This window comes from Peromyscus californicus, unplaced genomic scaffold, assembly GCF_007827085.1.
Source record: "Peromyscus californicus insignis strain IS unplaced genomic scaffold, ASM782708v3 Scaffold_14__1_contigs__length_90479793_seg_2, whole genome shotgun sequence".
Taxonomy (NCBI): domain Eukaryota; kingdom Metazoa; phylum Chordata; class Mammalia; order Rodentia; family Cricetidae; genus Peromyscus; species Peromyscus californicus.
Window position 1 is genome coordinate 5,961,815 of NW_026294436.1, and position 14,185 is coordinate 5,975,999.

Below are 14,185 nucleotides of genomic sequence, written 5' to 3' on the forward strand. Positions count from 1 at the left end.
AGACCCTGTCTCGAGGAATACGACGGAAAGAGATGGAACAGGACACTCAACACCCTCCTCTGGCCCCCACATGATAGGTGCTTACACACACACATTCGCACATAGGTGTACACATGCACTCACACACACAGTTGGGTATGCTCGAAGGCAGGCCTAAAGTAGGCAGGCAGCAAGAGACGGGCATATCTGAGTGAAGACATCACCCAGTGTTTTGCAGAGGGATCAACTTACCTGGGAAGAAAGGAATGCAGGTTGATTTGGTAGGAAATGGCCCACCTCTCCCCCAAACCCTGCTCATCAAGTGTGACGCAAAGGCCCTATCCAGCAGGAAATGACTCATTTGGTTTCATTTAATTTTTATAGCCAGCGTATTTAACAGCGATTTCTGTTTTCCAATGCCTGGCGAGTCAGCGGACAGAGCCGGCACATACAGACACCTTCGCGTGTGTTCGCGTGTGCACAACACACATGCACGTTTGTTTTCTAGCTTCCAAATTTCTGAAGCATTAGGTCATTTTCTTCCCTGGCCAAATGGCTGTCTGCAGGGTACCGGCCCCCCTCCATAAATCATCCGGCTCCTGATATAAAACACAGCCCTTATTGACAGCCACTGCACGCTGGTTGAGGCTGTGCTGCCAGCTCGTAAAGCGGAGTCTGGTGTCACTCCCACCAAGTAGAGGCAATAAAGGACACCGGGGGAATTACCTCCAGCCACAGCAGCTGGCTGCTCCCCAGGGATGCTGCGGCCTAACGGGCTCGCCCCACACCTAGTAAAGACTTGCACTGAGAAGCATTGAGTGGGGGCAGCTCCCCCAAAGAAGCCTTGTCTGCAGTCTGGCCCGAATAAGAGTCAGAGACATCTCTTGTGCCTGGGCATCTTCCCACACGGGCTGCTGGACTTTCCCAAGCCTGGAATGTGCTCAGATTCCCTTCTGTAGCGCCCACTCAGACTGCAGCCAGGCTGGTGGTGACGCAGGCCTCAGACTTGCTCCATGTCAGGCAAACGGAGCAAGGCTCCCATCGGGCCTAGTCTTCCTTCCTCACAGATCCTCCATGCTCTTCCAGACGGTCCCTAAGCAATCTTCACATGCTTCTCTTCCCCACCGAAGACCACAATCAAGGGCTGGGAATGTACCTTAACTGGTAGAGTGTTTGCCTTGCACACACAAGCCCCTCGGTTCCGTCCTCAGAGCTGAATAATTCAGGTGTGGTGTTGCCCATCTGTAATCCCAGCACCCTAGAGGTAGAGGTAGGGGGATCAGGAGTTCTAGGTTATCCTGGGCTACACAGGGAGTCCCAGGCCAGCCTGGGCTATGAGAGACCCTGTTTCAAAACAGACACACACACAAAATCACAATCAAACGCTCTTCTATTGTTCCCTTTCTCCATTTTGGCAAACCACTGGAAAGTTGTGACCAGTTGCTTTCGCTTCCCACCTCGCAGTCTCCCTGCTCACACGCTCTCCCCCGCACACACACTGTCCCTGCACACGCGCTCTCCTTGCACACACACACATGCTCCCCCGCACATATGCTCTCCCTGCACACACTCTCCCTGCACACGCTCCCCCTGCACACACACTCCCCCTGCACACACGCTCTCCCTGCACACACCCTCTCCCTGCACACGCGCTCTCCCTGCACACACTCTCCCTGAACAATGCTCCCCCTGCACAAGTGCTCTCCCTGCACACGCGCTCTCCCTGCACACACTCTCCCTGCACATACACTCTCTCTGCACCAGCTCCCATCACCAGTGAGCTCATTCAGAAGGTGTGAATTACAGTTTTGAAGGCCATCTGTGCTTTAGGGAAAAGTATAACAGGTAATGGGGGAGGTATGAGAGTTTATTTCTTCCCAGTGTTGGGGATCAAACCCACAGCCTTCCACATGCTAGACAAGTGCTCTTGCACTGGTCCCCATCCACATAACCACCTCCTTTTGAAGAGGGTGGTTATGAGAGCAAAGGCCTGAAGAAAGGTACGAGTCCTGTGGCTGTTTGAGGGGAAAGCATTCCAGGCAATGGGAAGGTCAGTGCAAAGGCCCCGAGGCAGCGAGTCCTGAGCACGGTGAGAAAATACAGATGAAATGAAGTGATAAGGCAATGAGCTCTGAAAGAGACTTGGTTGGGACAGGGACACTAAGCGGGGAAACTGTTTGAAAGGACTGCTCTGATGGGAAGAACAGTGCTAGGAGACCAGGGTGGGGTGAGTGGAGCAGTACGGAGGTGTGGGTTGAGATAAGGACAGGAAGTAGAGCCGAACTCCATAAACCAGATCCCCAGGTGGGTGGAGGAAAGATGTTCATTTCCATGTTTGTGAGCGCACATGTCAACAGCAAGGTGATGCCAGCTTGTGAATCCCTGTGAGGGGCTGAAGTACAATGTGGAGGCTGGGGGGGGGGGGGGTGTGGTGATGCAAAGGGTTCTGGGTAATTTCTGGGGTTGGAGTGAGGAAGACTTCCTGTGACTTGGATTCAGATGGGAGGGTGTGTGTGTGTGTGTGTGTGTGTGCGCGCGCCTCCCCTCACACTTGCTAGCACGTATTTATGTGTATAAGAGAGAGGTGGAGGAGGAGAAAGAGAAGGAGGAGGAGGAGGTGGAAAAAGAGTAGGAGGAGATGGCGGAGGAAGAGGAGGAAGAGGAGAGGAGGGGACCAAGGCTTCTGTGTCCCACAGATGAGGTCTCTGGCTGTTGTCTTCAGCCCTCCTGGGGGAGTTCCTGCCTTGCGCTCTGGCCTGGGCCAGCTATCCCTGGTTTTCTTCTCTCACCATTCTTCTCTGAGGCCTCACACTTCTCACAGACATGTCTAACACCCCCTGACACACACCCACCCACCCACACACACACACAGAGCTGGGGAGTGAACCCAGGGTTTTGCACTTGCTAGGTGAGCGTTCTAGCACTGAGTTAAATCCCTGACCCCATGTCTAACCTTTTGACATTGCTGCTTGACACTGTAATCTACAAAGTTCACACTTATGAAACATACATACACACACACCTCATGATGTTTGGAGTAAATTTATGGTTTTGTGTTGGGCTGGGATGCACACAGCCTGTGTGTCGCAGATTGGTCTCTGGGCGATGTCTGCTGACCGCCCTCTGTCCCACGCCACCGATCTGCAGTTTTACCATCGTCAATTCTGCGGCCCTGACGACGGCAGCTTTATAGGAAGTCTTAAAGCCGCACGTCTGAAACCCCAGCCCCGTTCTCGTGCGTGTCTTAATTGAAGCTTTTAGACGGTTTTCATTTTATGTAGTTATCGATGGGGCTGCATTTAGTGCCGCTGTTGTCTTTCATTTATTTTCCCCTTTTCTTTTTTGGATTGCTATTTGTTTTCTATTTCCTGCCTTCTTCGGGTCATTTGCAGATTTTATTTTTATTTTGAGGCGGGGTTCCATGCCGCACAGCTGGTCTCAAGTCCATTCTATGGCTGGAGATGATCTTAACCTCCTGCGTCCTGTGTGCTGGGTTATGAGCACCACCACACAATGTCATGTGAAGGTTTTTAGTATTTCAATTATCTATTGTGTTCTTGCCCAGGATCCCTAGAACAGTTGCTTTCCCCTGAATTGTACAAGAAATTACTACAATCTCCCTGCTGAGCGTCTCAGTCTAAAAATCAGTATTTTGCCATTCCAAGGGCAACGTAGCCATCGGGCCTCATATGAGCCACTAGCCACTTCCACTGGTGTGGGTCTCACCTTGTGACATTGACAGGCATTGAGGACCCGGTTGGACCATGTTACACTGTATGTATGTGTATGTATGTGTGTTTGTGTGAGTATGTGTGTATGTATATATGTGTGTGTGCTTATGTAAGTATGTATGTATGTATGTGTTTGTGTGTATGTGTTTATATGTGTGTATGTATGTGTGGGTATATATTATGTACTTGTATGTGTGTGTGTTTGTGTAAATATGGGTGTCCGTGTATGTGTGTGTATGTATATGCATGTGTGTGTTTGTGTATGTATGTATGTGTTTGTACTGTTTCTCCCTTCCAGGCTTAGAATAAATGGAGACAGACCCAGGGGACAGAAGGAGGCTGTGATATCAGTTAGTCTTGTAGCCCCGACTAGCCTGGAACACATTACACAGACCAGGTATCCCTGGAACTATGGTGATGCCCTGCCTCTGCCTCCTGAGTGATGAAATTACATGCATGCACCATCACACCCTGTTCATGTCAGTGAATATGATAGTTATTAATACTGTCAATCACTGACAGAGTCCAGACTCCGTTAGGAGGCTAACCTCTGGGCATGTCGGTGAGGGAGTTTCCAGATTAGATTGAGGTGGGAAGATGCAACCAAAACATGGATGGCACCATTCAGTAGACTGGGATCCTCCACTAATAAAAAGGAGAAGTTGAGCCCTTCGTCTCTCTCTGCTTCCTGACACCGGGGGCAATATACCAGCTGTCCTGTGCTTCTGCCTCCAACTAAGAACCCAAACACATCCTTCTTTTCTTTCTTTCTTTCTTTCTTTCTTTCTTTCTTTCTTTTTCTTTCTTCCTTCCTTCCTTCCTTCCTTCCTTCCTTCCTTCCTTCCTTCCTTTCTTTCTTTCTTTCTTTCTTTCTTTCTTTCTTTCTTTCTTTCTTTCCTTCTTTCCTCCTTTCTCTTTCTTTTTCTTTTGCCAGGGTTTCTCTGTGTAGCCTTAGCTGTCCTGGCTGTCCTGGAACTCGCTCTGTAGACCAGGCTGGCCTCATCTGCCTGACTTTGCCTCCAGAGTGCTGGGATTAAAGGTGTGTGCCACCACCGCCTGGCCGGCGGACACCTTTCCTTTCTTAAGCTGCTTTGGTCTGGCATTCTGTCTCAGCAGTGAGAGAAGTCATAGATAAGACTCACAGCGTTCTGACTTATCACGAGAAAGGCTGGGTGGAGAATGTGGAAGGCTGGGTTATCCCGATACTCTACCCTCATTGTGTAGGTACTGCAAGTGTTACAGCTCTGGAGGGAAAGGTATCCTGACTTGTCGGAAGTCACCCTATACCTCAAGCTGGGGTGCCTGCTGTGGGGGATGGTCTCCCAACAGGATGTAGCAATCCTGCTCGAGAGCCATTACAGCTAAGCTCCGCTGCACCCCTGCTTAAGGGGGCTTCCCAGCAGGGGTACCACTTTCTTCTGCTCTGCTCCCCTAAGGAAATGTCCTAGCTGAGGCATCCATTTCTTATCAGCTCTGGCCCAAGATGCTTCTCCTTCTGCTTCGCTCTGCTAAAGGGGAAACCCCTGCAAAAATGTAGCAATCTCCTCCAGCTCCGGCTACAAGTTGTTACTTCTGCTCAGCTCCCAAGGGAGTTTCCCAGCGGAAGTATCCATTTCTTCTTCTGCTCAGCTCCGCTAAGGGATCCTCCCAGCAGAGATTCTGCTCTGTGACGGCTGAAGATTTGCACCCAAAACTCTTTTAAGAAATATTTATTTGGGAAGGAGGAATCCAGAAGAGTGGCTGCCTCTGCCAGGGTGGAGAAGGACAGCTCATAACTGAACAGGCAGAGGAGCTTATATAGGGCATCTTAGAGGCGGAGTTTTTCCAGGAAGGTTTCCTGCTCTGGGATTGGTTGGTTTTGTTGGCCAGGGGCAAAGTTGGCTCTGGTTTCAGGGCCAAAGTGTGTTTCTTTGGCTCTGGTTTCAGGGTCAGGGTGTGTTTCTTTGGCTCTGGTTTCAGGGTCAGGGTGTGTTTCTTTGGCTCTGGTTTCAGGGTCAGAGTGTGTTTCTTTGGCTCTGGTTTCAGGGCTAAAGTGTTTCTTTCACTGGGTTCTGGTTTCAGGGCCAGGGTGGGTTTCTTTCACTTGCTCTGGTCAGGGCCAGGGTGGATTTCTTTGGCTGGCCCCTTTACCCTACAGGTATATTTCTCAGGCAATTGTTTTCAGGCTCAGTTCTGTGATTTGTTTCCTGTTCCTAGCCCAGTCCTGAAGAGGTCTCTCCAGTTCTGTCTCATCCTGTTATAATGTCTGTGTCATTAGATGTCCCTAGGAGGGAAGTCCAGGAGCAGAGATGAGCTGTCTTCCACGGCCACCCAGGTAAGGCCACCCCCCACTGCTACTCACTCGGGAGCCATGTGAGAGCTTGGTCACTGCTTTCATTTGGCAGCTCTCACCAGGTGGTAGTTCACATATTTAGAACGGACATGAGTGAGAGGTGGTTGTTCTCACACACGAAGCCTAGGCTTGGGTATGAAAAATAAGGAAATCCACGGATGGCTGGAAAAGGGCAAGAAAATAGTGCCCTGCGCTCTGTGTGGAGAAATGCTTGGTGAAGATTTTCCTATGTAATCCCAGGACTCGGGGGGAATGGTAGGAGGATCAGAAATTCAAGGCTGTCCTCACCTAGATAGTGAGTTTGAGGCTAGCCTGGGGTACATGGGGCCCAGGGTTTTGTTTTTGTTGTTTGGTTGTTTGCTTTGTTTTGTTTTTAAGATGGTTTAGTAAAATTGGGTGCCTAGAGACCTTCAGGGGACAGCCTATTATCAGGATGGTATGGGAACACCAGTCATCATACATACATATATATATATATAGATAGATAGATAGATAGATAGATAGAGAGAGAGAGAGAGAGAGAGAGAAAGAGGGTGCGAAAGGAAATGTGGTAAGGCTTTTGAAATAGGGTGAGTCAGTATATGGGAAACCTATGTGATGTTTGAGAGAGAGCCACATGCACACACACACACACACACACACACACACACACACACACACACACTCACACACGAGAGTACCCAGAGGTCACAGGAGGAAGTCAGATTCCCCCCAGAGATAGAGTTGTCGTGGTTGTGAGACCTCTGACATGGGTGCTGGGAACTGAACCAGGGTCTTCTCCACGAGTAACACATGCTCTTAACCACTTGAGTTTCTTGTTGTAAAATCCTCATTTTTAATCTGTGTGTGCACTTGCATCCCCCCCCACCCTACCCCCACCCCCATGGATAGGCATGCACATTGCCATAGTGTGGATGTAGAGGTCAGAGGACAGCCCTGGGTGCCAGGCCTCACCCTCTGCCTCGAGACAGGGTCTCTGAACTGCTTTCACACTTTGTATGCCCGGCTAGCAGGACCGTGAATTTCCAGGGACTCTCCTGGTTTGGGATCCTATCTCCCCATGTACCCATGCTACTGCTGTGTCTGCTTTTATGTGGGTTCTGGGGATCTGAACCAACCAAGCTATATTCCCAGCCTTCTGAAGTTAACAGTGCCCAGTCGTTGCCCAGGGCTGATTATCGGTTTACTGACCCAAGGTTCTCCCTGTCTACCTGCTTCTCTAGGCTCAGAGCCCTAGTCACGGCTCATCTTTACTGGCCCTTCACCCGAGGCTGGTGGCTATGCGTCCTGGGCTTCACCTGTCGGCCCTGACTATCTCCTTTGCCATCTTTGGGGGAGTCTGTCTCTCCTCCCACCCTTCACTCCGTGGGGTGGATAATCTCAACGTCACCTGACAGGATCTGGAATCACCAGGAAACAAGCCTCTGGGCACGCCAGTGAAGGATGTCGAGGCTGGGAAAACTGAGGTCCCTTAACTGTGGGCAGCACCAGGCTGGGTCCTGGACTGAAAGAAAGCGAGCTGATCTTCAGCACCCATCTTCCTCTGCTACCTGACTGTGGATGAAGGTGACCAGACACTTCATGCCCCTGCTGCCCTACGTCCCCATCAGGACAGACTGACTGTACCCTTGAACTCTGGGCCCTTCTCCCCTTAAGTTGCTTCTGTCTAGTATTCAATCCCAGCATAAGGAAGGCACCAAAACGCCCCCAACTCAAATGTGTGCTACCCAGGAACCAGACTGTGCCTGGGACACGAGACCCAGCGTACTGGGACCTCAGCCAACTGGCTCAGATGTTCTGAGAAAGCTCACTAGTACCCGAGTCCCAGCCACCTGTCAAACCCTGCCTGCCCCCACCCCAGAGTGAGAAGAAGCCAACAGCCAGTAAATGATCCTGAATTAAGCTTGTCTGGGTTAAGGTGGGCTAGTCAGTTTTGACGCTGTTGTGAAAAAATACAGCCTAATTTTTGTTCAAATGCACCAAATTTACTGCCTAGATTCTCATTAACTACTGTCAAGGGAAAAGCAGATCGACAAGATAAATTATGAAAAAATTATTTTTAATGTACAAAAAAGACTTATTTACAAGTTGAGCATGTCATCTCAATTTATAGCATGTAGAAAAAGCTAAAAATGTTTGGCAATATAAATTTGGCTGGACGATTCACCCACAGTGTATTCAGGGACGGTGATGGCTATACACAGCAGAGATACAGACGGAGACTGAGAAGTTGGGGTCTACGTCGGGCAGTGGGCCACACCACTGGAGCCACAGACCCACGGGCGTGGCCCAGAGCTGCCATTGGGGGCTGGTCTTGTCTCTGGATTGTAAACAGAGAAGTTTGCTGTCCTCGGACCCAGAAGGTCCAGGCTCTAAGAAGTTCCTCACTGAAGCCAGAGTCATGGCCAGAAGGAAGCTCGGAGTGGCGAGGTTTGGTTTGGCAAAGTTTCTATGAAATTCAGAGGGAGAAGCTTCAGATGGGGTGTGCGCATGTGTGTGGTGGGGAAGAGGTGTGGGTGCACCCTGCAGCGTGCTCTGGACTGATTCGTTTTGGGGTCAGTTTCCACGTGCCCTTTCTTATTTGGGGCCAGGCCATACTGAACAAGAAAATTCATCTCATAGTTCCTCGAAGTCCAAGAATCAGTCCCTCACCCTCCCACCCTCCCACAAACACCATGCATGTCATCGGTCCATGCCGAATAACCCGGAGAGGAGGGCAGAGGTCAGGGGATCAGAAAGTACTGAGCCTGCACGCGGTGGTTAGGTGAAGACAGCTGGCCACCCAGCACGGTGTGGAGGAGCCCTAGAATTTTCCACGGGAGGGTGGTAGTGCACAGGAGTAACAGGACTGGGTAAACATGCGACTTGCTTTTTCCAGGGAAGGCCTCTTTCACCTTGGTCCATCCCTAGCCCACAACAACCCGAGGAATTTAGATATAAGCGTTCTTCCCAGGAGGGGCTCCACTGTATACTTCAGAACACTGTAAACAGATCAGGAGAGGCCCCTGGGTAGTTTCTGGGCTTGCCCCAGGTAGCATAGTTTATTTCCTCGTGATACATGTTTTATTAGTTCTTTTCCACTCCGGAAATCTGCAGGTCCTATTGTGCCTAAGGGAATGGAGATGCTAGCAGTAATTGAGGAGAGTCCATAGTATCCCGGGGGGGATGCACCTTTCTCCTCTGGCAAGCAACCTTGGCGAGCTTCACGGAAGAATCCTGGGGAGGCAGCAACCCGGTGCAGGTGGCAGAAAGCCAAACCCTTCTCAGAGCAGAGTATCCAGCATGCTCTCAGATTCAAACCCAGACGTGGTTCCCCTTCCCTCTTTGGGCATGTACTTAGAAAACCTTGGCCAGTGTACTCTCTCATTAGAAGAATGACAGAGGCCAAGAAGCCAGGACTGAGTAATCCCATAAACACCAAAGGCTGGCAAGCATTGTGTAAACGAGTTTCTTTCTGAACAAGACTTTTTGAGTGTTCCGAAAAACAGGCCAGACAGCGAAGAGGGTGCCCCTAAATCTTTTCTTAAAACATTTGCGAGTCTGCACCAGCCGTGGCCCAAGCCCTCTCAGGCCTGATTAACACTTTTTCCAACCAAGAGAAGCGCTTAGACTCTGACGTTCCAAGAAGCTAAGGTTGCTCAGGTCTGCTCTGCCCCAGGAGCCAGGGCCTTTAGGTCATCATATTTAAAAACTTGTTCTCTTCAGCCAGGCTGGTGAGCATGGAGCTCATGTCCCCCACAGCCATGTTGCTGATGCCCGCGGGGATGGAGGGCAGTGTCAGGGAGTTCCGGGGTGTGGTGAGGCGTGAGGAATTCTGGGAGAGATTGTGGAGGAGGGTGGGGCTCAGTGCACCGGAGAACAAACTTGAGTGATCGCCGTCATCCATGATGGCATCAAAGTCAATCTGGGGGGCCTCCAGGAGCTGGGAATCCACAGTGCTGGACACCTGGTTGACCCCTGGTGAAGGCAGAGGCTGAGGCTGGACACTGTCTGAGCATGGTTGTGGTTGTGGTGGCTGGGGCTGCATGGCTGGGCAGCCTTCATTCTGTTCATACATGTGGATCTGGCCGTAGTAGTAGAGCGTGTTCTGGTCCTGTGACCGCCCTGTGTCCTGAGAAGGCTGAGAAGCCAGGGAGACCATGGTCCCAGCTGTTCCCTTGGGCATAGCTTCTGCTGTCTCTTGGTTGGCCGATGTGACCATGGTTTGGCCAGTGGTCCTGGCATACAACTGCTGTTGCCCGGCACGTACTCCACGGTGACGGCTAGCCGTGCTGGGCTCAAGGGGAGGCCGAGGCTGCATGAGGCCAAAGCCGGTGCTCTGCTGGGACTCCATGAAACTAGGCTGATGGGATGGTAGAAGGTTGGGACCCTGTTGGTAGCCTTCCTGCTGGGGATAGCTCAGGACTGCCTGAGCTTGTGACACCCCAGCCAGGGATGAATTGGCAATCCCAAGCTCCCGTTGATGGCCACTCATCATGGTGGCATTGGGGACGACTTCCATTTGTGGTGGGAGTCCCAGGTGGCTGGGCTTGGCTGCCATATTGCCGCAGGAGGGAGAGAACTGGTTCAGGGGTCCACTGACAATGTTTGGGCTCAGCTGGGGGTGGGCTTGGCTGTAGTTGGCCTGAGGGCTCACGGCGGCAGTCACACTCAGGCACTGGCCACCTGTGGCCGGCTGTCGAGGCTGATGCGTGTAGCTCCCTCTGAGTGCAGAAGGGGCTCCACGAAGCTGTGGGTGTGGCTGGGTGCTGTCTAGACCTCCGGAGCTGGCCTGCAGGGCTTGTGGACTATATCCTGAGTACTGGCCAAAGGCTGGCTTCTGCTGAACCACAGCCAGGTTGCTGTGGGGAAAAGGAGGTGGCTTCACCTGACTGGGCAGGGCATCCATGGTGCCAGAACTCACCTCATTCCACTGCACAGGCATGTTGCTCTTGTTGAGGTTGGAGGAGGGGCTGTAGTTCACCTGGCAGCCCCCCAGTCCAGGAGCAGAAGGGCCCACATTGGAGTCGGCAGCTGCGAGCCTACGGTGGCCTTGCAGCCCAGGACTGGGCAGTTTAGAGTTCTCAGGGAAACCAGTGCTTTCTGTAGGATACCCCTGCCGGGTGCTGTCATCCAAGGTACCACTGGTATGGGCCTTGATGTACTGTACCACATCATCTGGCAGCACCAGCTCATCTTCCACCAGCCCCAGGTCAGATTCGAGCCCTGTGCCATCTACTCCAGCAGCCATGGCCTCCATCATCACGTTCTCACTGATGCTAGGGGGTCTCGGGGAGTAGGTGCTGCGGGTCAGGCTGTTATCCACACTAGGGTGGCTCTGTAGATGCGGGCCTCGCCGATCAGTGCAGGGTGGCAGTGAACCCGGATTCATGTTGTGGGTACTGTGGAAACGCTGTACTCGAGGCAGAATGAGGGGGTCAGGTCGCCGCACCGGATCGCTGGCCCTGCGCATGTTGCCGCCTGGCCCCTCGTGCGGGAAGGCTGGAGCCGCACCTACATAGCCATGGCCGTGGCCGTGGCCGTGGCTGTAGGCAGGACCATCGCTGCCACGTCGTGGCCCCAGTGGATGTGGGCAGGCGCCGGGCAGTGCACGTTCGGGAGCATCCAGTAGCGCCAGGCGGGTGCGAAGGCTTACGCGCTCGAGGCCCGGCAGTGGGGTGGGTGGCGGTCCGCCCGTGGCCGCCGCGTACTTGGCACGCAGGCTGTACTGCTGCGCAGGCGTGAGGTTGAGCAGCCCTGGGCCGCCACCGCTGCACTGGCTGGCCTCACTGGAGCGCCGGGAGGCATCTGTGGAGATGGGGTCATAGGAGTCTGCTGAGCTGGCATTGTGCGGGCGGCCGGCCCCCAGAGGTGATGCCTCACTGGAGCGCCGGCTGGAGAAGTACGGGGAGATGCCAGAGGAGCGGCGGCTCACGGTGTAGGCCGAGCTCACGGTGCTGGTGGAGCTGTCTCTTCTTTCCTGCAGCTGGCTCAGCATCGTGACCTCGGTCAGCTCTGGCAGCCGCTGGCTGGGCAGCAGCCCCGCTGGCCCACCGCCCCCAGTGCCGCTGAAGCTTTCCAGAACAGAACCTAGGGAAGAACAGAGGGGTCACAGGAGGGCTGTGCTCCGTGGGACCCTTACTCCCTGATGGTGGCAGGGCCCTGCGGCTGTTTCCCCAAACCAAAAGACCACCTGCACCCTATCCCTAGTTCCCCATTCCTCTACCCATCCCTAAGGTTGGATACATCTACACATCCCCCTTGACCAGACTGAGCCTGGAGCCCTAGCACAAGGCCAGGCACACGGCAGGCAATAGCAGAAGACTTCTGGATGTAAGAAGGGAGAGAGGAAGCCGGGTGAGATTTGGCAAGCTGGTGCTGAATCCCTGCACTTGGGAGGCAGAGGCAGGCAGATCTCCGAGTTCGATGCCAGCCTGGTCTACAGAGTGAGTTATATAGGACAGCAGGGCTACACAGAGAAACCTTCCCAGTTTCTCTAGCTGTATATAAAATGCACCTGCACGTAGGATTACTGACAACAGGGTTCAGGGGGGCCCAGGCCCATAGTTCCTGTGTCCCGACATGGAGGTTTTGGGTCCCCCCGCCCCGTCCCGCCTGACAAAGGTCTTAGGTATCCCAGGTTGGCCTGTAACCAAAGATGACCTTGAGCTTCTGATCCTGCTGCCTCTGCCCACCGGGCGCTGGAATTCTAGGTGTGTGCCACCACACGGCGGCGTGGATTTGGTGCTGAGGACTGAACTCAGGGTCGTGTGCACAGTAGGCAAGCACTCTCCCAACCGAGCTGCATCTCCAGCCCTTGATGGTTTTATTCATTTATATTCGGAGGCAGGGTCTCCCTATGTTGTCGAGGCTGATCTTAGGGTGGGCGGAGGCCAGTCGAGGCTTCTCACAGCCCTTCAGGGCTGAGACGGGCAGACACGTGATCACGTCCTCTGTGATCAGTGATGAGATGGGAGTGGTGACCTGTGTGGAGGCAGCTGTCTGCAACCCCAGAGATCCCAGACATGCAGAGGTCATGGCCTTCTGCCAGCAGTCCTTCCAACAGTGGGGCTGGTGGTGTGCCAATGTGCACCATCGTAGGGGTCTATGTGCCCAGTGGCACTCTTGGAGATAAAGAGCCTGCGGAGCACAGGCCACCTCCTCCATGAAGCCCCCCTGCTCTTCCCCTGCGGAAGGTGCCTCCTTGGTGCATCAGTACCCCAGCTCTCTGTCTTTGGTGCTTTGTGGCTTGCTCTGTATGTGATTTGACCCTGGCTCCTTTGGGATGACAGTCATACCGCTCTCCTTCCTTGAGCCTTTGGCGTGACATTCTAAATGCTGAGCAGCTGGATGGGGGGCGGGAGGGGGTCTGTAGCAGTGTCTGCCTGTGTTCAGAGGGTTATAGTGGCATGCTACATGGAGAACAGCATGCACGTCGGAGCTCACGGGCCTGAGCTAAGTTTTCCTGCAGCCTGGGGTTTGGGTGGGGCCCCTTCACCTCCCTGAGCCTGTTTCCTTTGCATGCCACACAAGGTCGGGCTGCAGCAGCCAAGTGCAGAGAGAGCTTAGGCATCGGGCTTCACGTGGTTGACACTGCACACACTCCTTTACCAGCAGAGCGCTTACACACTAGGAGCTTGCACCTGCACTGGGCTACACGCACATCCCTCTCCAAACAAAAGAACCTGGGCACTTTGACCTCTAGCTCCCTACCGACCCTTAGGAGCCTTTAGTGGCCAAACATATTCTGAAATACAACCTACAACCAAGGAACCAGGCTGATCCAGCCTGAACTTGTTTGGGGTGCCATGCTCAGTAAGGTAAACTATATCCTTTGAGTGAACTATTAGGGGAACCGCCCTCCCCCACTTACCATGTTATACCTACATATAATTGGGTGTGCATATGGTTAAAATCAGGATGTGCCCAATGAACTAAGACTTACATAACCTAAGACTGCTAATCAAACCCCCAAAGACCATCCATACCCTCCCCTAGCAACCAGCTCCTCCTCTTCCTAGACTTCCTAGAGGAAGTCCTGAGCAATAATATCCAGGAACTCTTGAGCTGTGTATAGTGGCCTGTACTCATGCTTCAGTTCTGAATAAAATGTGTGTCTTTTTTGCTATTTTTGTGGCTTCAGTTTTTTTTTTTTTTAAACAAG

General features: G+C 52.8%; 1 protein-coding gene across 2 annotated transcripts in view; it reads right to left on the reverse strand.

Moving 5' to 3' along the window:
• Positions 1 to 8,130: 8,130 nt before the first annotated feature.
• The window catches only part of Gli2 (GLI family zinc finger 2), a 244,871-nt gene continuing 238,816 nt past the window's right edge, over positions 8,131 to 14,185 (reverse strand). For both annotated transcript variants that reach the window (XM_052736727.1, XM_052736728.1), the window contains one exon: positions 8,131 to 12,111. In XM_052736727.1, coding sequence (XP_052592687.1) covers positions 9,713 to 12,111 — 2,399 coding nt within the window. In that variant the 3' untranslated portion in view covers positions 8,131 to 9,712. The remainder of the gene's footprint in view (positions 12,112 to 14,185) is intronic.